This window comes from Bos javanicus, chromosome 9, assembly GCF_032452875.1.
Source record: "Bos javanicus breed banteng chromosome 9, ARS-OSU_banteng_1.0, whole genome shotgun sequence".
NCBI classification, from domain to species: Eukaryota; Metazoa; Chordata; class Mammalia; order Artiodactyla; family Bovidae; genus Bos; species Bos javanicus.
In genome coordinates this window covers 85,793,275-85,817,006 of record NC_083876.1, presented here as the reverse complement: position 1 = coordinate 85,817,006, position 23,732 = coordinate 85,793,275, and the positions used below count along the sequence as shown (strand labels likewise).

Here is a 23,732-nt window from a genome sequence, read left to right as displayed (position 1 = left end):
ATATTTGCTTTTTGCTTAGCACTGAATTTCTACCCCGTCTCATGGCCAGTCTACCTTCCCCCAGCTCCACTCACCACCAATGTTAACAAAAAGAACAAGATGTAAAACGTGAGGATAAAACAGTTTATAAAATTCTGTAGAGGGACCTCCCTGGTGGTCCAGTGGCTAAGACTGCTCTCCCAGTGCAGGGTGACCGAGTTCCAAGCCTGGTCAGGGAACTAGATCCCATGTGCTCCAACTAAGAGTTGGCATGACTCAACTAAAGACTCTGCATGCTGCAACGAAGACCCAGGACAGCCAAATAAACAAATAAATATATTTTTAAAAATTTCATAGAGCATGGGAAGGCCTGTGGCTCAGCGGTAAAGAATCTGCCTGCAATGCAGGAGACTTTCAGGCGTCACATTTTCGATCCCTGGGTCAGGAAGATCCCCTGGAGGAGGAAATGGCAACCCACTCCAGTATTCTTGTCTGGAGCATCCCATGGACAGAGGAGCCTGGCAGGCTGTAGTCCAAGAGTCCGACAGGACTGAGTGACTAAACAACAACAAACCTAAATTTTAAAATGCTTCCAGGACGGATGCTGATGGAGGAAGCACCTCTGAGATCTCTTCTGAGCACTGACCCCTTGTTTTTCTGGGTGGAAAAATGGGTAAGAGAAGCTTGAGCTGATAACGTGGGCGTAACACAGTGGATCACCTTCATGGCACTCACGGAATGAGCACATTTCCGGGAGGAGCTGAGGTAAAGTAAGGAGTTCTGGCAAGTCCTCCTCTCCTCCCCCTGCCAAAAATAAAAGAGTCAATGAATTGTTCAATTTGTACATTTGGAGTGTGCTCTGAGTTGAACCAGTCTCCCTGCCTCAGGCAGGCATTTGGCCTCACTAGGCTGTGTGAACCACGAGCCTGAGGAAAAAGCTTGATTTCTTGCTTTGTCAAAAGTCATTCTTTCATGCACCTTGTGCATAGATTTTCAAAAATGAACGTGAGACATCTTCTCTAATTTTGGAGGGGGAAATTTGAGGCTTTGAAACATCCTCTACGATCCAACCATCAAACGTTCTTCGTGAGCAACTCCCTCCCACCTCAAAGCCAATGGGGGCGGTGAGGATAGGAGTTCCCTAATGGCTGGGGTAGCCAGTCTCCATCCAAACCGTCTTGACAGCACAGAGAATTACGGCGGTACACCTCCCGGCAAGGCCCTATCCATACATTCTGAGCCTGGGACGAAACAGGAAGTACCCAGGAGCCAAAGTAAACGCAGCTCCTCCCTGGAGAGGTGCCCAGGCCCTGCGTGTAGACCACAGCTGAAAGGGGCCTTGGAAAACTTTTGGAAACCTCTCCTAGGAAGATGGAAGAAATTCACACACTTGTCCCTGGTAAGACAACACTGAATCTGCTCTGCAAACCACGGCGGGCCTCTGCATGGAGCTTCCAGAGGTGAGGGCTTAATCCGGCCTGAGGAGGCCTTGACAGACACTCGGGCCATTTCAGAAGCAGAGAGCAACTCTGAGGCTCAGAGCCCAAACCGGAGAACAGGGGACTCCCAGGTCAAAGACTTGGGACCCAGGTCTAGGGCAATGTCTCACCTCTCCACCTTTATCCTCCTCCCACTCCAGCCCCACGGTTATCTACTGCTCCAGAGACATGTCTTTGAAAGAGATTTTAATTTGGCACCTGTGATGAAAGCCAAGAGGAGGGTTTGCAGGTCTAAGTGAGGACTGACCTTGGCAAAAGTAGAAAGGATTGAAATTAACCTCAGAAAAGGTATGGTGTTGTGTGGTGTGTTAGTCACTCAGTCAGGTCCGACTCTGTGACGCCATGGACTGTAACCTGCCAGGCTCCTCCACCCATGGGATTGTCCAAGCAAGAGTACTGGAGTGGGTTGCCATTTCTTTCTCCATCAGAAGAGCTATGGCAGCAGACAGGTGGGTGCTGTGGTCCCATCTTCTGGTGAGCCATCGTGGCCTCAGTGTGACATCCCAAGCCCTATCCCACCGCTTATCAATGTGACAGAGAAGTGAGGGGCCGCAGCCCGCTTTCCTGGGTCTGCCCTTCTAAGGGAATGCCCCCTACCCCGTCACAAGTGAGGGCTTCTCCGGTCTACTGTCCCACCATGGCTGCACACAGACCACAGGGATGTAAGAGGAGAGCCTGTGAAAGTCCTGCCTCCCGTCATGTGACCCCACTCCACTGTGACTAGAGCCCCTGCTCTCCGGGAAACTTGAGTCACCTCAGAGTTTACAGTCTGAGTTCTTAGAAGCTTGACTGAGCAGCGCTGTTTTGTTTTGTTTTGTTTTTTTAAGGCTGGCAACTTTATTTTATAATTTTATTTATTTATTTGTGGTTGTGCTGGGTCTTCGTTGCTCGGGCTTTTCCTTAGTGGGGGCAGGAGGAGGCTACTCTCTGCTCACGGTGCCTGGACTTCTCATTGCGGTGGCTTCTCTTGATGTGGAGCACGGGCTTTAGGGCCTGTGGGCTCAGAAGTTGCAGTTCCCGGACTCCAGAGCATAGGCTCAGTAGTTGTGGCGCGTGGGCTTAGGTGCTACTGGGCATGCAGAGTCTTCCCGTATCAGGGATTGAACCCGTGTCTCTCATGTCTCATACATTGGCAGGTGGATTCTTTACCACTGAGCCACCAAGGAAGACCTAAACAAGACTTTTAGAAGCTGGTAGTTGTCTATCTAGGTAGATACACCAGTTGCCCCTGTGTGGTCACTTGAGTGGCACCTCAATTCTGCCTTGAGTCACTAATTACCCTGGGACATGTGTGACCTAAACAGCTGTCTCTCATATCCCTTGTTATGCAAAGCAGTTGCTTGGAGGAATGTGAGTAAATCTGAACAGGGACCCAGTTGCCACCCGGGAAAGAAAGAGGTGTCATCCCCTAACCTCTTCCCTTTCAAGAATCCAACATGATAGAATGTCTCCGACAGACTGAGATGGGTCAGATGGGAAAGGACACCCAGGGTCCCCGGCAAGATGCCCATTTCCAGGGTAGCCTGAATCTGGATGATAACCTGGGCACAGTGCCCCCGTGGGAAGGTCCATTTGGGGGCTGGTTTTGGCTGACTGTTTGGCTGAAACCCAAAGTACCCCCCAGTAAAGCCACCAAAGCAAAGAGAGCATCTTGTGCGGCTGGGAAGCCCTCCCCTTTGGAGGCTTTACGTTTCAGATGGATGGAACTCTGAGACTGTCTTTTATCCTCCCTCCAAACAAAATGTCACCATGGTGTTTGTACTCTCTGAGAGTGGAAAGCAAGGACAATGAACCACAGGGACACGGTGACCCTACAGCAAAAGAACTCGGCAGACCTGGAGCCTGTCCATGGGCTTCTCTGGTCCATAGGCTGTCCATAAGCTTCTCAGAAAAGTCCACAGACTTCTCTGGCTCTGATTGTAACCTATTGTTTCAAAGCGAGACAGGCTCCTTTGAGGTCAGTAAATCCTGGGATTCTTGGGCAACTCTTTCCAGGAATGTCTTAGGGAGAGATACAGGATGCCCTATACTTTGGGGAAGTGGGGATTGAAGCAGTTCAGTTTGACAGAAAAAGACTATCCCAGATGGCAACTGGGCCCCTGTTCAAAAGAGAGCAAATTGGTTAATTAGTTTAAGAAATGGAAGAAGCTCAGAGCTATTAGCAGTATTCGCTTAACTTCTATTACTGGCCCTTTAGACGAATGACATACTCCAGGAAACTGAAAAGCATGTATGAGAGACAGCACAGGGTCCTTGGACAGAAGTTCAGGCAATTTGCGGCATTTTTGAATATGGTTTTGAATTGATTTATAAGGAATTGATCTATTAGGAAGAGATGATGACCATATGAGCCAACATTTCCACTTCTGGTCCAGGGTAGGACCAGAGACTACTTTTAAAAGCTTTCACAGTACAGTGGTGTTCAATGCGCCCACCTGGCCAGGCCACTGTTAAGGCCTGCATGTGTTCCCCTTCCCAGGTGGTGCTAGTGGTAAAGAACCTACTTTTGAATGCAAGAGACTTAAGAGACACGATTCCTGGGTTGGGAAGACCCTCTGCAGAAGGAAATAGCAACCCACTCCAGTACTCCTGCCTGGGAAATTCCATGGACAGAGGAGTCTGGCAGGCTACAGCCCATGGGGTTACAAAGAGTTGGATACAAGCAAATTAGAAGGTGCACACGTGTTCCCCCAGTGTTCCTAAACTGAAACCCTCCCCTCCAATGTGATGGTATTAGGAGGTGGGGCTTTGGGAGGGGATTAGGATTAGATGAGTCATGAGGGTGGTGCCCTCATGAATGGAATCTGTGCCCTTACAGAACAAGAGGAAGATTGTCTCTTTCTGTCTGCCATGCGAGGATATAAGGGGAAGTCAGCAGTCTAACCTGGAAGCAGGCTTTCAATTGACTCTGAAGGCATTAACACTCTGAACTTGAACTTCCATCCCTCAGAACTGTAAGAAATAAATTTCTGTTGTCAAGAAGCAGGTCTGTAGTTTTGTGTTATTGTAGCCTGGGCTGAGACATCTATAGCTCTCAGTTATTCAATCAACATTACCTTAGGTATTGCTGTGAACATGTTCTGTAGATGTGATTCAAGTCCATCATCAGTTAACCTTTAGTAAGAAAGACTAAATATGGGTGATCTTGGCTCAGTCCACTGAAAGATGTGAAGAGCGGAGCTGAGGATGAAGAAATCCTGCTTGTGGACAACAGCTGCAGTTCATGACCAAGGGTTCCAGCCTGAAGCTCCTGACACCATGCCCTATGGATATGAGGTTTTCCCAGATAGCCCCCCACAATTGCAGAAGTAGATCTGTGCAATACATTTCTCCCTTTCTTCTTCTTCTTTTTGTTTCCTGAGCCATGAAGTTTATGGGATCTTGGTTCCTAGACCAGGAATCAAACCTGTGCTCCCTGCAGTGGAAGTATGGAGTCTTAACCACCAGACTGCCAGGGAAGCCCCTATGTTTCTTAAATATATCTCTGATTGGTTCTGCTTCTTTGAACTCCGACTAATACAGCAGGTGATTTTAATGTTGTTCAGGCCAAGAACCAGAGTAGTGGTTAAGCCAAAGGGTGGGCTTTCCCAGGTGGCTGAGTGGTAAAGAATCCGCCTACAATGCAGGAACCACAGGAGAGGTGGGTTCGATCCCTGGGTTGGGAAAATCACCTGGAGGAGGGCACAGCAATCCACTCCAGTATTCTTGCCTGGAGAATCCCATGGACAGAGGAGCCTGGAGGGCTACAGTCCATGGGGTCACAAAGAATCTGACAGGTCTGAAGCGACTTAGCACAAACGCATGCAAGAAATAACCCAAGGTCAAATCTCATCTCTTCTTCCTACACATCTGTGACTGCAGCTCTCTCAGCTGTAAAATGGGGATCACAGTGTCTACCGCAGGGGAGCAGTATGAAGGCCAAATGCTCTCTTGTATGTCAAAAGTTCAGTGAGCAGCTGGACCGTATCCTGCCCGCTGCTTTTTATAATGTCAGGCTATTCTGGGCTGTGAGCAACGAAATGCCATTCGAACAAAAATGAGCCTGGTTTACATCCCATTGCTCGACATCTAAAGTTTAGGAGTTTATTTCAGAGTCAAATAAACACTTCTTTCCTCCAACTTGCTCCTAGGGTCCGCAAGAGGGCTCCAGACCCTTAAACCCACCCGGAGCAGCGAACAGAGGCGGTCAGGCCTCTCTGCTAATTAAAGAAGTAATAAGGGGGAGCCAAGAGCCCCGCCGTGCCTATTAAGTGGATTGTGAATTCCCTCAGTCTCCATCATCATTCTTCAATGGCGTTTCAATAGGTGGTTTACAGGACTCAAGGTCTCGCTGATAACTTGGACAGTCGCGGAGGTCCTGCTGTCCTTCCCCCGGGAGCATGTCGTTTTCCCCGCTCCTGTGTAGATGCTGAGCGAGCGCGTTCCTCCTGCTCTCACCTCCCGCCCTCCTCACGTTCAGCTTCGGCCTTCAATCTGGCACATCGGTGCCCTCTGGTGGCCAGATGCTGCAGCTACTACTCATTCTGCAAGAGTTTATTTGCTGGAAGCGGCTGAGGATAAAGCGCTTTACTGAGATTTCTTTTTAAGCCGTGGATGCTCACGTGCTCCTGCGAATCCTTTGATGGGTAAAGAGTATCTGTCTCTTTATTGATTTACTTTGTCACTGGCTATCTGTGTATGACCTTAGCTACTCTTGTCGCCTCTCTGCGTCTGTTTCCTCACCTGTGTGTGTGTGTGTGTGTGTGTGTGTGTTTTAGTCGCTCAGTCAAGTCCAACTCTGCGACCCCATGGACTGTAGCCTGCCAGGCTCCTCTGTCCATGGGATTTCTCCAGGCAAGAATACTGCAGTCAGTAGCCATTTCCTTCTCCAGGAGATCTTCCCAACCCAGGGACTGAACTCAAGTCTCCTGTGTTGCAGGCAGATTCTTTACCGTCTGAGCCACCAGGGAAGACCACTTTTTCACCTTTAACCTGAGATTAAAGTAAATCATCTCCAGCTTTAATATTTAGGCTTCAAGGGCTTCTGGCTCGTGCTAAGTCGCTTCAGTCCTGTCTGACTCTGCGACCCCCTGGACTGTGGCCCTCCAGGCTCCTCCGTTGGTGGGATTCTCCAGGCAAAATACTGGAGTGGGTTGCCGCGTATTCCTCCAGGGGATCTTCCCAACCCAGGGATTGAACCCGTTTCTCTTATGTCTCCTGCATTGGCAGGCAGGTTCTTTACCACTAGCGCCACATGGGAAGCCCGTCAGGCTCTGGGACTGTCATCCGTTTAACAAATACTGTGTGTCAAGTGTAGAAGTTCAGACTCAACAGACAGCAAGCTGAGCATTCCTGAACTTTATAAACTGTAGAAGGAGGACACAGCTAATAAATAATCAACATAACAAAGAAGTAAACTACATAGTGTGTTAGAAGGTGATCAACGCGTTTGGGGAAATAAAGCAGGTATGAGACTCAGAACTGGTGGCCAAGATAAAGCTAAGGGATGGTGTCGGTTTAAACGATGAAGTCAGGCCAGGACTCTGGAATGTCGCTCTGAACAGAGAGCCATGGGAGGAGGATGGGAGGCGGTTAGTCCTGCAGATTTTCTGGGATAGGACGTTCCAGATTGAGAAGAACCCCACAGTGGTCTGAGGCGAGGACCTCTGTGGCTAGATTAGAGACACAGAGGGTATAATGGGGCAAGGGGGGCAGGGATGGACACTGGCCACACCACATTTCAGCGGAAGTTAAACTTGACTCTGAAAAAAATGGAAAGACACAGAGGGGTAAGGGCAGAGGAGTGACATAACCTGGACTATGTTTTTACAGGGTCTGCTCAGGCAGCCATAATAAAATACAATAGACTGGATGTCTTGCACAATAGAAATTAATTTTCTCACAGTTCAAGTCCAAGATCAAGTTCTGGCAGGATTAAGCTTCTGTTGAGAACCCTCTTCCTGGTGGGTCAAAGCCAGGCTTCTCACTGGGTCCTCACACGGACAGAGAAGATGCCCCATAGTTCCTTCTTCATCTTATAAAGACTCTAATCCCGACCTGGGTCTCTGCCCTTGTGACCTCATCTAAACCTAATCACTTCCCAAAGGCCCCACCTCCTAATGCTATCCCACTGGGGGACTGGCGTCCATGTTTGAATTTGGGAGGGACACAAACATTCACAGCTGTGTCACTCAGGCTGCTGTGAGTGCTGGATGGCAAGGATGGGGGTGGGGAAGCAGGTGGCTCTGGAATGCAGGCGAGAGCCTGAATTGCTAGGGTGGCGGCCACCATAGTAGTGGAGCTGGTGACAAGGGGTCAGCTTCCGGAGAGATGTCAAAAGTAGAGACAGGAAGATTTCCTGACAGCTTGGTGTGGACCAGGAGGAAAAAAAAGAAGTCAAGGATGATGAAGGGATTTGATCTAAGTGACCAGAAGTTACCATTAATTGAGATGAGAAACGGAGGGAAGATCAGACATTCAGCTTGGGAAGAGTGTTGAAGATAAACGAGGATGGTAGTAAATTGCAGTCAGATTAATTTTAACTCCTTTGGCTCCCACACAGGTATCTGGGGGTCCTTCCATATTGGGCTCAAACCTGGTTTGATTACGACCTTTGTGTATTTCGTTGGAGTTTCAGAGAGGGGACGGCTCACCTTCCTTGTCAGTGTTCTTCCCTGATGCGGTGTAAGAGGAGCACTACGTGAGGAATTAGAGTGCTTCCAAATAATGCTGCCCGTGGCCCCCTGATGCACGGGTCAGTGGTTCAGACCTACTCCTGAGTGAGCCTCTACCCTCTCCTGCCTCTTCCCTCTCATTCACACCCTCACACACACCCCTAGAAGTCCCGTGTACACTTGCCTCTGAGTCGATCCTCAGAAATAAAGTCAGTCGTTATTATAGTGAATTATTATTACATTATTACAGAATAAAGAAAGTCATTATTCTAAGACGCCCCCAAGTAAGTTGTGTGGTGAGATGAGAACCACCCTTTCCTTGTCTCCTTCCGGTAATCAAATTTATGTTCCTTCTAACTTCTAAATGAATACAACGTAAGCATCCACATATGAAGCCAAGTTATAACCAATACCGAGAATCCAATCAAGGTTTTGTAGGGATCATAAAAAATAATTGAGCTATAGAATCTTAGAAGTCAGCTTGAGATAAACAAGATTTGAGGTTTATGATCAATTCTTTAAAATAATGCCTCACTTCAGAAGTGCTTCCCTGGTGGCTCAGGTGGTAAAGCGTCTGTCTACAATGCAGGAGACCTGGGTTCGATCCCTGGGTCGGGAAGATCCCCTGGAGAAAGAAATGGCAATCCACTCCAGTACTATTGCCTGGAAAATCCCATGGACAGAGGAGCCTGGTAAGCTACGGTCCATGGGGTCGCAAAGAGTCAGACACGACTGAGTACACTTTCTTCTTTCTTTCTTTCTCACTTCAGAGGAACCCCAAACTCTAAGACTACATGAAATATCCCCCTTTACAAAATGGATTGGGTGAATGGGGAGTAAAACCATGATTTGTAAGTAAGATTTATCATGGTAAAGCTACCTTTATTGAAATCCACCAGGGGATTTAAACTATTTTATCAAAATTCTATACGTAACACAACAATTCCACATGCTAAGTGAAAAGCTGTGGAGAAATGCTGTCATTCCTACATGGAAAAATGCTTATTCCGTTTTATTTGTAAACCGAGCATTTCTGAAAAGGCACGCAAACAGCGGTTGTAATACTGACCTGTAGTGTGAGAAATAGGTGGCTGGAAGAAAAGGAAAGGGTCGCTTTTGGGTTTGTATCAAATACATGTATTATCTACTCAAAATGTTGAATTACACACTTCTTCCTAATTAAAAACACGTTTTTATATCAGTTGCGGTACACTAAGTTGAAAATGATTTTTGTCAAGTTGCTTAATTTCTAGGATATCCCAATCTAGAAGTTTTTCTCTCTCAGTGGAAGACTTGGATTGTTTCCATTTAACTACTGATTACCTATGATATTGGGCAAGTCTGTGTGGACTCAAACTCTTCATTGAAAAAAACGGGCTTAGACTAGAGATGACTTCCAAAATCTCCTTCTGGGCTAAGATACTGTGCTTATGTGACTTGACTGTGCAATATTTGGAAAAAAAAAAGCTGAAATAAGTTGTCAAAGAGAATTTGAATGTGATAGTGAGTTTTGGTGATGTGGCAGAAAATAATGTGGCAGTATAGTTGTGTACAACTACTATTTTCCCAATACACTTTATTGTTAAACCACACCTCATTAATTCCCTTTCATTTCTACTCACCTTTGAAATACCTAGGGAACAACAAAAGAGACAGATTCAACTGAAGAAATTTATTTACTTTTTTTTCTAGGTACATAGATGACATAATTATAGACAAGTTTTGATACATAGGAAAACCCTTCTGTCCACCTCTTTTTGCTAAATGAATCATCACAATAATTTTTACAATTTTTAAAACAATACACAGCTTTCTTGGGCTGAAGCAATCGCAAGAACATATTGGTACTGGTATATTACAGCTACTTACAATGTTTAAGAACAGCAATGGAGAAAAATAAGTTATTTAAATATTGATTTCATATACAGAAAGTGCAATGTTGTTAGTTGTTATATAACTTGCTTGACAGTTTCTTGTTTCTCTATCAATTCAAAATCGAGATAACGTGGACTCAGACTTTTTTTTCTGAAAATAATACAGTACACACATGCAGCGTTGACTTGGTGAACGGACTTGCTGCAATTATGAAAGCAAACTGTGCTCTGTCAGGAACTAATTTTCAACAGACTACTTATTTCCAATTTCACCCATTCCTGGGTACAGGAAAAGAGAAAAGGGCCTCTGACTAAGGCAAGGCCATGAAAAATCTATCTCCTTCTTGGTTATCTGGGAATGTAAGTAGTGGCTGGGGCTGGCTGCATTTCCTTATAGACAGCTTCAAAGAAAAAAGTGACACACAACGGATGTGTAGCTACCTGAGCCGAACTGCCTCTCCAGGTTTCTCTTGTGCTTTCCTACAACAGCAGTGTTCACCCTTCCTCAACATTCTGCACCAAGTGCAATGGATGAAAACCGGATATTGCTGAAGCCGACCACCTGCCTTCCGGCATCCACAGGCGGCCGCGAACCATCTCAGTCAAATGTCACACACAAGCATTCAGGCTTCTCTAAGGTCAATTTAAAAGTTTAAAGCAAAGGAAGACCAAACAAATACTAAAAGTTTAAAAACAAAAGGATTTTAATAAAAAGCACAATAAAGTAAAAATCACCTCAGATCCCACAGACTAGGAAGCCCTTCCACTGAAAATGATTCATGGTCCCTGAATTTCACTTCTAGGCAAAGGCAATGATTTCCAAAGAAGAATGAAAAAAAAAAAAATTACGGTTTGGCATTCTTAAAAACTCATATTCAGAAAGTTCACTTTTCTGGCACCTCTTCTACATAAGTGAAAATCTTACGGTGAAAATGAACTAACACCAGGAAATTCACGTACGATTTTCCCTTCTCCTTTGCTCCTATGTATCACCTGACTATAGGACTTCCCTGGTACGTGTGGTCTTTTAGCTCAGCTTCAACTCTGAGCAGGCTCTCTCACAAGTCACGCTGAGGCACCAAAAACATGGGGTGAGGAGCCCATCCATTCTAAAGCACCCTCTCCTTCACTCGTGAAATCCCTTCCAGTGACAGTTACAGGAGAGCCTGCAGCCTCCTTACGCTTTCCATGGAATGTCACATCCCACAGGAATGTCATAATGGGCTGAAGAGTTCAATAGAAATTTGGCTGCTTTAGCTTTTTCTTCTAGTGTTCCACAACTTCTTACATGGCATCTTATAGAAGGTGACTATTATTGAAGAAATATATATTATTCTTTAAAATGCATACCAAAAGCATGAAAAAAAAATATATCACCTGAGAACGTCCTTTTCCTCAGAAATATGGATCCAGATCTATTTTAAAGCAAATGGTAAAATGGCTTTGTAATTCATGAAAACACCTTTCCCACCCCCCTCCCCTGAGGGATATCATTTGTTTTAATGAGTAGATAAAACATTACAGAACTTTTAAATCACGACTCTAAGCACTTCTACCATAAATGATCATACCCGATGCTTAAAATAGGGCTCATGATAAGAATGTAAAGGAAAATCATTTTATAAGCAACTGGAAACAATAATTTCTGTCTGCCAGAAAATCAGACAATAGATTAAAAGAGAATGCTGAAATCAGTTGGAAAAGAACTGAAAATATGCAACTATTTAATGCTATGCTATGCTAAGTCACTTCAGTCGTGTCCGACTCTGTGCGACCCCATAGACGGTAGCCTACCAGGCTCCCCCGTCCCTGGGATTCTCCAGGCAAGAACACTGGAGTGGGTTGCCATTGCCTTCTCCAATGCATGAAAGTGAAAAGTGAAAGTGAAGTCGCTCAGTCGTGTCCGACTCTTAGCGACCCCATGGACTGCAGCCTCCCAGGCTCCTCCGTCCATGGGATTTTCTAGGCAAGAGTACTGGAGTGGGGTGCCATTGCCTTCTCTGAACTATTTAATACATGGCCAATATAGTTTGTTTGGCTCCATAATGAACCTTTATTGTATTTAAGTGAATTACCTAAATAAGATGGAAAACAGTATTTTAACTATAAAACCAGGAAAAAAAATCTTTTAAAATATCTTATAAACTATTTCCCTTTAAAGAACATCTTCCTTAAATATTCAACTGACAATGACTTTTTGCAAAGGTGATCCGTTATCCGATGACCGAATTTTGGAATGGACACGGTCAAGATTCCAAGTCAATACTGCAGCACAATGACCAACATGGCAACAACACTAAACTGATTAAAATTAAAGATCATAACCTCAACACACAAACAGTCTCTCACACATGATATCTTTGTGAATTTCAGCGAGCTTTTTACCAGATTGGTAGTTAGTTTGAAGTCTGAAAGTCAACATGAATCCTGGCCTGATAAACACCCCTATAAAATAAGCCACGATAGAGTGAGACAATTAGAAAAGCCCATTTCTGTTGGAAACATCCCACATACGTTAGATGGCAGTCTAAGCTGAGGATCTGGAACTACGGTTACAAGGTAGTGAACACTAGGTTAGATAACTGCTTAAAAGCTTACATTAAGGCAAATAAATGCTGATTTGCTAGAAAGCAATTATTAAAACGTCTCTTGTTTACCTAAAGGAGAATAGGGCTTTCTTTTTCCAGTGCAGCCAGATTTTCTTACTTTTGAACACATGAGCCTGGTCAATAGTGTACAATCACTCCCAAGGCTGTTACTTTGGCCTGGCTAAAGCCCGTCTGGGCCTCAGGAACCCTGCAGGGTGACGGAAGGGTGAGGAGCATGCTGAGACACGGGACAGGCAGCCTCTCTCCCTGCCCCCTGCCCTCGCCCAGTGCACCAAGACAAGACTGTGGGCAAAGCATTTGTGGCAAGTCGGCATCTTGGTTCTACTGTATCCTGAAAACAAAACTAAGTGCTTGTCTTTCCTTTGCGGGTCACAGAGAACCACACCAATTTCCTGGAGGGGGCTTTTCTGGAGAAGAGAAGGTCATCAGTCCCGTGCCAAGATTCCGAGTTCTGCTGGCAGCACACTGGGCCTTTCTCCTGGGTCTGGTCTGCGTGTCCAGCCAAGGAGGAATTGCATCAGCATCATGAGCACAGTGAACGGGTGGCTCTTGTCCAGGGAGGCCCATTTCGGGCCTGGCTACATGGCCTCCGGGCCTGGTGGCAGTTTGAAGAGTCTGGCTGCAGACACGAGCTTGCTTATGTGTCTCTCCTCTGTGATGCCAGCCTCCTGAAGGCAAGTGTGGGACAGAGAAGGCACTTGGCCCAGGGTGCTAAAGCCCGCCTCAGAGAGGGCGCTGGCATACATGGGCAGACCGATGGAAACCAGCCAATCTGACACGGACGACACGTAGCCGGGAGAGAGGGGCTTCCTGCAGATTTCTGTGAGTCCACCGCTTGGGATCTAGGTAAACAAAGAAAGCGATTTCATCAAGATTTGACTGGTGCCACTGGAGAGCTCTTTCTTCTCTGCCTAAGAGGAGAACTACTGAAATGTTATATTTAATACTACACTATCAGAAAGGGATAATACCATGAGATGTCAAAGCATTAAGAATTCTTTCTTGGCTTTGTTCTTTCAAGGTGAGACATATCCTCAAGAAAGTGTCTGAGGTTCTTGGAATTAGATCTAACCCCAATTATGTGTGGAAGTCTCCAAACCATCACCATTTACGTTTCTGGCTATTTTGTCTCATGGTGGTCACACCTCTTCAATCAATGATCCCTATGGTGACTGAAGAAGTAAACCTATGTGATAGTGTGAAAAAATAAGATACCCAGAAAAGCAATGATACTCATGTAGATTTTCTTCTGTATTTTGAATCTACATTAACATCCAGAAAATTAAGCATTAATTAAACTAAGCATTAAAATTAATCAATTATAAAGAATTAAAAATACACTAATAAATGTTGGCTAGGGCAGGTAAATGGACATTTATACTTGACTTCTGTGAAGGCCAAGTGAGATAACTCTCAGAAAGGCAATTTACCACCAAATGTGCAAGTTCTTGAGATTTTCTGAAGTCTTAATGAAGCAAATCCTCTTAAAGGACTACATCCTCAGAAATTAGTCAACAAAGTCTATAGAATTTATTAACCAGGACATTCTTCATTCAATTATTTAAAATAAAAGTTTGGGGAAAAAATCTAAATGTCTTAAAAGTATGGAATTGGCCGAACTAAGACACACCTACTAGAACATTTTGAAACATGAATAATATAAAAAACTTTTCAGTAACAAAGAAATAGGTTCACAAATCTGATAACTGAAAACATTAAGGTTTCCAACTGTACATGTACTATTATACACCTGCAGAGAAATAACCAAATGGATTTTTTTTTTCCCCACAGTTCTGGGAGATAATTTTCACCTTTTTCTTTCAGAAACTGTATTTTTAAAACTCTGCAGGCTGAATACGTATTACTTTCCCCCAGGTATCTCCCTTTGATATCTTATAAGGAATCCTGGTCTACTCAGTGGCTACCAGCATGCCCATCATTAAGCCCTACAAATGAATGGACTTCAGAAAGCTGGGTGAGGGGAGCCCTAAACCGTGGGCTGCTCACCGCCATGCGGTGCTGCTTCCGAAGCAGCTTGACACGGATCTGGTCCATGTTGGTGGCGACATCCCTTTCCGGCTGGTCTAAGTCTTCTGCATATCTCTGCACCAGGGCCTCAGGAATTCCACAGCGGCCGTGCTGTGAGCGAGAACAGAAATCTCTCAGCAAGGGTTGCAAGGATCTTTTTCTTTCTCCAAGAACAGCAAACATAAGGTAGGACAAGACATTTAGCTACTAGAAGTAGGACCAACAGTTTTAATTTGAAGTGCATATATTTTCTTTAGTGTCAGGACAAACATTTTAGAGATAATATTTTACATCTGTATCTTTTAGGTAGTGATGAGCTCTGGAAATAACGTCTTGAAAGATGGTTAAAGTAGAACACAATCACCCTCCATTGTGGGGTCTAAGGTCCTCACCTCACTCTATGTGATCATTTTGCAAAAGGTTACTCCCTGAAGGGCAAACTTGTGCTCTATAGATCATCTACTGTTGGTCTCTCAGCTACAAAGAGTTATACTAGGCCAGCATTTACTGTACAGTAGAATTCCCACTACTTTCCACTCAAAGGGGTTCATTCACTAAATATTAAGGCAGAGGAGGAGTATTTTATCATAACGCATTCAAGGTCATAAGGCGCTTATAACAAAGACTCTCAGGAATACATTAAAACAATTCATGCATTTCTAGGACTAACATACAGCTACATCTGTTTTCATGTATTTGTCTTCAAAGTCATTTTGATATTGGTAGATGTACTCTGGGCTTCCCCAGTGGCTCAGAGGTAAGGATCCTCCTGCAATGCAATGAGACTCAGGTTCAACCCCTGGGTGGGGAAGATTCTCTGGAGGAGGAAATGGCAACCCACTCCAGTGTTCTTGCTGGGAAAATTCTATGGATAGAGGAGCTTGGCAGGCTATAGTCCACAGCATCTCAGAGTTGAAAAGGACTGAGTGACTGAGCACACACGCACAGTTCTACATGTTTGTTTGTGTTTTTCACAAATGAGAAATAGTTTTCATTATAGTTCTCAATGTTTTTAGTACAATGGGGTATTTTATATAATCTTTTATCCCCAGTTAACCATACAGATATCATACAGTATAATATTACATCTGAATGATGCTAAGTAGCGCTTCAGTCATGTCCAACTCTGTGACCCCATGGGACTGGGGCCCACCAGCCTCCTCTGTTACCTAGAGAATCCTAGGTAAGAATACTGGAGTGGGTTGCCATTTCCTTCTCCAGAAGATCTTCCTGACCCAGGGGTCAAACCTTCATCTCTTTTATCTCCTGCACTGGCAGGCGTGTTCTTTACCACCAGTGTCACCTGGGAAGTCCCATTTACATCTGAATAGGGCTCCACTGGAGAAGGCAATGGCACCCCACTCCAGTACTCTTGCCTGGAAAATCCCATGGATGGAGGAGCCTGGTAGGCTGCAGGCCATGGGGTCATGAAGAGTCAGACACAACTGAGCGACTTCACTTTCAATTTTCACTTTCATGCATTGGAGAAGGAAATGGCAACCCACTCCAGTGTTCTTGCCTGGAGAATCCCAGGGACGGGGGAGCCTGGTGGGCTGCCGTCTCTGGGGTCGCAGAGTCAGACACAACTGAAGCGACTTAGCAGCAGCAAGGCTCCACAGTTTTCAAAATAGATTTACATTGATATTATTAACATTTTCTCCTATTAATACTTCTAAGAGGTACTTACGAAGGTTATTATTAATTCAATTTTACATCCAATGAAACGAAATGGGGATTTGTTAAAGTTTAAATACAAATATGTTGAGTAACACATGGAAACTGGAGCTTTGTTTCAGGACCTGGTTCTAGTAATGACTGATAGTTCTCCTTGCAAAGAACAGGTGGCCAAAATTAAATACAAACAAGTGAAAGAAGAGAAGGGAAAGAAAAAGAAATCCCCCAAGGCTGTGTTTGCATTTAATCTGGGCACTGTGCTCCTTGTTCAACTGAACACCCAGCGCGGGGTGACAAGGGCCCCCTGCCCTGCCACTGTCTGCCACCAGCTGCCATCAGGGAACAATGACATTGTTCCTGCCTGGCACCCCCAATTTACAGGGGTGGGGGGCCAGGGCCTCGGATACCTTATCAGAATAGGGCTCCTCGGTGAGGTCAATGCCTTCCGCCCGCAGCTTGTTCTCAGTGAGCATTTCTAGGTCCAGCCCGCGGGCGCAGGAGACCTTCCTGGCCAGCGCGGGCCCGAGCCGCACGCCGTGCTCCTGGAGGCTGGCGCTCTCGGGCAGCTCCGACAGCCAGGGTGGTGGCCTGGTGCTTGGTGGGCTGCCTGGCTCCGGCCCCGGGGGAGGCCTGGCCACCGCCACCACCAGGGGACAGTCGCTGGGGCCGCCAGGGCTGCCCTTTTTAAGCGGCAGGCCGGGTGCGTCGGGGCTGGGGACGCCGGGGGGACCAGGAGGGACAGGATGCAGCCCGTTGGCGAGGCGCTCCCTGCTCTTCTTGGCGGGAACGGGCGGAGGCTGGACAGGAGGTTTGGCCTGCGTTCTGACCTCGGGGCCCCTCTGCTCAGCGTCCATGCCTTCTTTGGTGCCCGGGGGGTGATGTGTTCCTTCGAAATCGAGTCCTTTCCTATGACCCTCCAGAGGCGTCCGTGTTAAACTGGGTTTAATGGCAGGAGGCTGGGTGTCAAAGGTTTTGGGCAAACATGGAGGGGGGGATGCACCCCGTGAAAAGGGCCCCATTGGGCCATCCAGTTTCTTAGCAGTCGTTTTCTGAGGTTCAGAAAATCTCTTGCTTTGGGTCAGTAGCAGTGCATTGTCAACAGCAGAATCTCGTTTGGGGCTTGGAACCTTTGTGACGGAGGGGGCTGTCTTTTGTGGCACTTCAGGTACAATCTCAGGAGAGGGTTCTGTCACCTCGCCAGGCACATCTTTCTCAGGCTCTCCTTGAAGGTCGTCCAGGGAGTGGGACCGGGGCCAAGTCTCCACGGTCTGGGGGCCCTCTAGGGTCTCACAGCTCCGGCAGATGGAAACGGGGAGACTCCTTCGGTTTTTATTCAAATCAGTCACACACGGGGGATCACAGCTCTTGGAGGCGAGAGGGGTGAGACCACCGCCCAGCCTCCCCTCCCCTCCCTGCTTCAAAGCGTCCACTGACTTCGTCAAAGGCAAGGTTGGGTAGTTGCCCAGCTGGTTCCTGTTGAAAGACTTCAAGCTGGACTCGGTTGATGACTTGGCAGAGAGGCCGGTTTTCCGAGTCTTGCCTACAAGGCAAGGAGAGATTTTTTACAATCGCATCTTAAAAAGCAAATCAATCAAATTGATGTAAAAGGTGCGCTAACGTTATTGAAATCTCCAACTCCCATATCCCGTTGTGGAATTACACTAAGGACATAAAATCACCACTGGTGATGTAGAGCTACTGTGGTTCCATTTTTATTTTTTAGAAAGAATTTTTAGTCTTATTAAAGGACTCAGGGAAATGAAAATTAATTGAGTTATGTGGAAAGAAAATATGCTGTGTCAGGCAATAATATAAATCTAGGCCTAATGTCTGTTCGCAGCTGTAGTCAGTGTGGAAGAAGGCATATCCATATCCCACTAAGGAACCACACTGATGGGATTTCTGATTAGAGTACAGTTTCCTAAGACCATGGTTGCAAAGGAGACAGGTTCATTACATAGGGGAATCTCCAACCTCTGGGATCAAAGGCCCCACAATCTTAGGTGGAGCTGATATAATAGTAGCAGAAATAAAGGGTGCAATAAATATAATGCACTTGAATCACCCCCAAAACATCCCTCCCTCCATCCTTGTCCATGGAAAAACTGTCTTCCAGGAAACCGGTCCTTGGTGCCAAAAAAGGTAGGACCATTGCTTTAAATGGTATCCCCCCAAGGTTCACCGGTGACCACTGAACCCTCAAAACGTCTTTCAAGCCCTCACTGCTTTTTGTTTTGTTCAAGCGTGTAAAATAAATGTATCCTGCAAACCATCAGCCAATCCTGCTAACAATGAGTAAACAAGCTTAGGTGAGTCTACTGCCAGAGAGTCTTTAAGATACCAATACGGTTCTAATAACCACTGAAGCAACAGACCTCATTAAAGTAAACTAACTGTCAGGCTGATAACTAAACTTATCAACCAGTCACAGTCTACTTACTTAACGATTGTTGACTGATACTAACTGCTTCTTCTCCTTGATGAACAGAGCTGCCCACGGTAACACTGAGGGCACCTGATCCCCGTCCACTTAGGACTCCCTTTCTGTTTGAGACAAGTAAGCCGTCTGGAATTTCCTTCGGACTACCTCTGGGCTGTTAGGACAGGGAAACAACGAACAAGACTCATGGCCCTCAAATGGTCCTCTCCCTTGATTTCGCTCTGTTCTTCGGTCATGCAGCTGAGGCATTTAAGATACCGCTGCTCCTGTGGCCCTGATGGATGGTCTACCTGGTAAATTGTTTTCCTTATGGACCTAATAGTTCCCAACAGTCAAATGTTGGTTTTTATTGCGAAAAGGAAAGGACATAGGAGACACACAATTTCGGTTTTACGGCTGCAGGTATTTTAGACGGAATTTATTTGCCTCACGCCGCAGTCAGCAGAGGCTAACTGGAAAGGAGAACGGTGAAGAGGTCAGAAAGGAAAAGATTACCACAGCGTTCATAATGGTAAGAAAATTGTCTTTTTTTCAGAACATTGTACTTTTGAAATCAGTGATTTTCAAAGTAGGAGGATCCTTTGTAATGAAGCTTCATTTATAAAACAGAGCAAAGTTGAAGTGTGGAGGTCGCTCAAGGCTGAGGCCCAGCCCCTCTACCGTGGCCACCATCACTCACTCCACCAAGCGCCCCCTCCGGGCCTCTGGGGCTTGCAGGATCCCAAAGATCATAGATAAAAACCAGAGATTCAAGCAGCATGAGCTCCCAAATCAGAAGTTACAAACTGCACAAGAGGCACTGCTGCTATAAACCTGGTGTTTACTTCTCCACTCAGTGAAAATACTCTCCTAGTAAAACCAGAGCAAAATTGTGCAGCTTGGTTTCATGTGTGAAAAAGCAAAGGTTGGGAGAGGTACCATATCCTTAACTATTTTGTGGATAAAGCAGAAAAGTTTGGGCAGAAAATGTCAAAATCTAGTTCGAAAGCATCTTACTTTTAAAGTGCTTTTAGTTGGTTTGAATTGTGGACTTCTAGCAATTTCCTATCTACACTCTATACTTCTCTGCTTTTCAAAGTGAAATTGATGGTTGATCCTATTGGTCCAAAACCTGTTTACCGAATGTCTTTTCATTAAACTATGAAATGCATTAAACTATGGAAGATATAAGGAAACCACGGATTCAAACTGAGTCCATCATTTGTAGTGGGTGTGGGACCTGCTCCGCAAACTAAAAATACATATTCTCCAATAGCTTTCAAAAACTAGACCATGAGGAGGGCTGGCCCAATGTGTAAAGTTTTGGGCACCATAACTCTGAGCCCCTAGTCATGCATGCTCTCTGAGTGGGAAGGAAGTACCATATCAGATGTGGGTAATTATATTCTTTCTGTCTAGCTGGTCTGAAGTTTTGAGATTTTTTTTTTCTAAGGAAAATGTAATATTTATGATTTAATCATGTACCCTTCATTCAGAGATCTAGCTTTCATAACAATTAAGCAATATTTGAGTAAAGTCAGACTTTTCACATTATTTTAATATGAATTTAAATATTTTCCTACTGAAATGATGATATACTGCTGCCATGATGTATCTGTTTACAGAAGGAGTCACTGTGCTACTGCAGTCCCCGATCTGAATGTTCAGGGCCAGGCCTGCTTGGGTTTACTATTTAAGAAGAAAAACTGAGGTGATGGATGATAATGATCTGAAGAAACCAAACTTTCATGCCCTTGTTTTGTAACAATGTTCTCAGCAGAGCTTCTCGAAATTCTCATATTGAAATGAGAGGCTCATGAACGACAGTCCTAAGGCCTAGGATATTCCTGCTCCTCAGAACAAATAAGCAAACAAATAGGCAAAGAGATCTTTTATGGAATATGTTGCCTTTTTCCAACATATTGAAGGAAGCTCCACCTTCCTTCATCCAATCCATGATTTGTGAAGGTACTTATGATAACATATACAAACTATATATATAACATATACAAACCAATCCCTTCTGGCTTGAAGTTCAACTAAGCCCAAATACCCCTGGCTGATGTATGATGACATTAAGTAGTTAAGAGTTTGGACTTGAAAATGCTTATGGTAAAAAAAAAAAAAAAAAGAAAATGCTTATGGTATTGGAAAGTCAGGTCTTTTGTTTACCATTCAGACTTCCCTGGCAGTTCAGTGACTTCCTGGCAGTTCAGTGGTTAAGACTCTGTCTTCCAATGCACAGGGCTCAGATTCCATTATTTGTCGGGGAACTAAGATCCTACATGCTATGTGGTGTGGCAAAACAAAAAAAATTGTCTACCATTGACTGCAAGACCATTAGGAGCCAGAGTGGTGCCAAGAGGAAGAGAAGGAGAGCTTCAGTTATTGTTCAGTTTCTCTTTAGCATCTTCACTTATAAACTATGCACTGCAGGATTTGAGTGATAATTAGCAAATTGCATACATATGCACCTAGCCCACTGCTTCATTCATAATCAGTGTTTACAAAATGCTAGGTATTTTTGATATATTACTACTTTATTTAAGTCTTGCTGCTACTGCTAAGTCGCTTGAGTCGTGTCCGACTCTGTGCGACCCCATAGACGGCAGCCAACCAGGCTCCTGCGTCCCTGGGATTCTCCAGGCAAGAACACTGGAGTGGGTTGCCATTTCCTGCTCCAATGTGTGAAAGTGAAAAGTGAAAGTCAAGTTGCTCGGTCGTGTCCGACTCTTTGCGACCCCATGGACTGCAGCCCACCAGGCTCCTCCGCCCATGGAGCTATAAAAGAGAAACTCGTATTACCGATTTCAGAGGTGAGGGCAAGGGATGGTTGGAGATGTAATTTGACCCAAGTCTTTGGCTATGCACTCCAGGTCTCCCCACTGTAAACCCCCTTGAGTTTTTTCATGGTCCAGAGGGAGAGGGAGGGCTAACCTCCGAGAGTTCCAAGACAATGGGAAGTTTCGGGTCCCTTTCTCTAACACACAAGTTTAAGCTCTTTCCAGTTAGGCACTACTGCAGGATGGAAGAGTAACTAATGAAAAGATCTCTCTACTCATCTCTCAGCATCATCCATTGCCTAGGTTCTTGAGAGATTTTCCTCCCACCTAAGGATCTGAATCGAGCACCACTCGCCCTGGAAAAGCTCCTCTCCCTATTTCTAGTTTTCTCAAAGCAATGGCTCAGGCTGAGGAAGAAAGATAGTTATTAGCCAAAGCAAAGACACCAAGAAATAGCCCAGAAGGCTTGCGTGTGACCATGCAGTTGTGATTATCTGTGCTGACAGTACCGTTTTCCAAATTCTCACTGCTTTCATAGCATCCTGAGTCTCGTGGAGAGCATCCGCTCAAGCCCTGGCTGTCAACAAGCAGCTTCTCCTGGGATCCGGACTGGTCGCTGTTACCTAGAGAAGATGAACACACGGCATGGGATTGTAAGGGGAATGAAAAAAAAAAAAGCAGTTTTCAAATCCATTGCATCCTAATTTTATCCTCAGTTCTCACCATACATTTTTGAAGACTGAGATTTTGGAAGAAAACCAATTAAATGAGTGAGATCAGGACGTTTTTCTTTTCAAATCAAGTATCACAGGAAGCTAAGGCTGGAGAGAGAGCACAGAGGTGAAATGTCTTCTAAGTCACTCGGAGGATAACTGGCCTCAGGTCAACCAGGGAGAGGAGAAATTCAGAGCATCATATCAAAAGTGGGGGGAAAGCAACCACAGTCCTTTCTGAGGGCTGATACCACCAAGCAGGAGCAGAGAGTGAATAAATGGCCTTTTCACAAGGAGGAATTAGGCTGTATATGCTTTGTAGAAATCTAGAAGATTTGTGCTTCAAATAAGTTCCCACCTTTCCAAGTTTGGGAGCTGATATAAAAGTGAGCGTCAGACCCTCCCTGGTAGTACAGTGGAGTAAGAATCCACCTGCCACTTTGGGACACATGGGTTGGATCCCTGGCCTGGGAGGATCCCACATGTTGTGTAGCAACTAAGCCCCTGCCCCACAACTACTAAAGCCCGCACGCCTAGAACCCGTGCTCCGCAATAAGAGAAGCCACCACAATGAGAAGCTTCTCACAAAGGGAGCAAGGCTGCCATAAAGGGGACATTAACCCCTAACCCCATGAGGAGTGAGTGAGTGAAGTCGCTCAGTTGTGTCCGACTCTTTGTGACCCCATATAGCCTACCAGATTCCTTCATCCATGGAATTTTCCAAGCAAGAGTACTGGAGTGGGTTGCCATTTCCTTCTTCAGAGGATCTTCCCGACCCAGCGATCGAACCCAGGTCTCCCACATTGCAGGCAGACGCTTGTACCGTTTGAGCCACCAGGAAGGTTAACCCATGAGGGGCCATGGGCAAATCCTTTTGCTACGAATAGGTTGGAGGGTTTTTCCTCCTTTTTCCTTTTCCCTTTGTCTTGGGTTAGCATTTCTATTCCCGCACACAAAAGGTATGACAGGAAAAGCTGAAAACACCCTCCAACTTGGAAACTGAGTACAGAATACCCTTAAGGTGGGTGACGGAAGGTTGAACGTCCTCATCCTAAGGTATCCTTCTAGACAGAAGCATCAGATGCTTTCTGCTGAAAGTCAGCCTATAGAAAATCACATGGGAAGTCGCATGGGCCTTCATCACCCAAGCTGTGCAACTCTGTACATTCTATAAGTGGCACAGCTGACCTTATGCAGGTTCAAGGTTACAGGGAGATCGTCTTTCAATCATAAGACAGACTAAATGCTTGGTTGATAAAACAGGAAACAAAACATTTTCTACATAAAATAAGTAGTTGATGAATGGCTCTATTTTTCTCTTCACTCCCCCTCCTCCATCTCTCTCTCTCTCTCACACACACACACACAAAACCAGAAATCTGATGTCTCTTCTCATCATTAAAAAAAAGTTGTGGGAAGACTGAGGGCTGCCACATACACACCAGCTGTTCCTACTGTCCACTGACCACTTCCTGTTTGTATTTCTCACAAGGAAAGCATT

At 45.3% G+C, this 23,732-nt stretch overlaps 1 protein-coding gene across 3 annotated transcripts in view; it reads right to left on the bottom strand.

Moving 5' to 3' along the window:
- Positions 1–9,788: 9,788 nt before the first annotated feature.
- The window catches only part of SASH1 (SAM and SH3 domain containing 1), a 190,111-nt gene continuing 176,167 nt past the window's right edge, over positions 9,789–23,732 (bottom strand). For all 3 annotated transcript variants that reach the window (XM_061428249.1, XM_061428250.1, XM_061428251.1), the window contains 4 exons: positions 22,028–22,141; positions 16,724–17,856; positions 14,622–14,753; positions 9,789–13,456 (listed from right to left, as the gene is read on the bottom strand). In XM_061428249.1, coding sequence (XP_061284233.1) covers positions 13,193–13,456; positions 14,622–14,753; positions 16,724–17,856; positions 22,028–22,141 — 1,643 coding nt within the window. In that variant the 3' untranslated portion in view covers positions 9,789–13,192. The remainder of the gene's footprint in view (positions 13,457–14,621; positions 14,754–16,723; positions 17,857–22,027; positions 22,142–23,732) is intronic.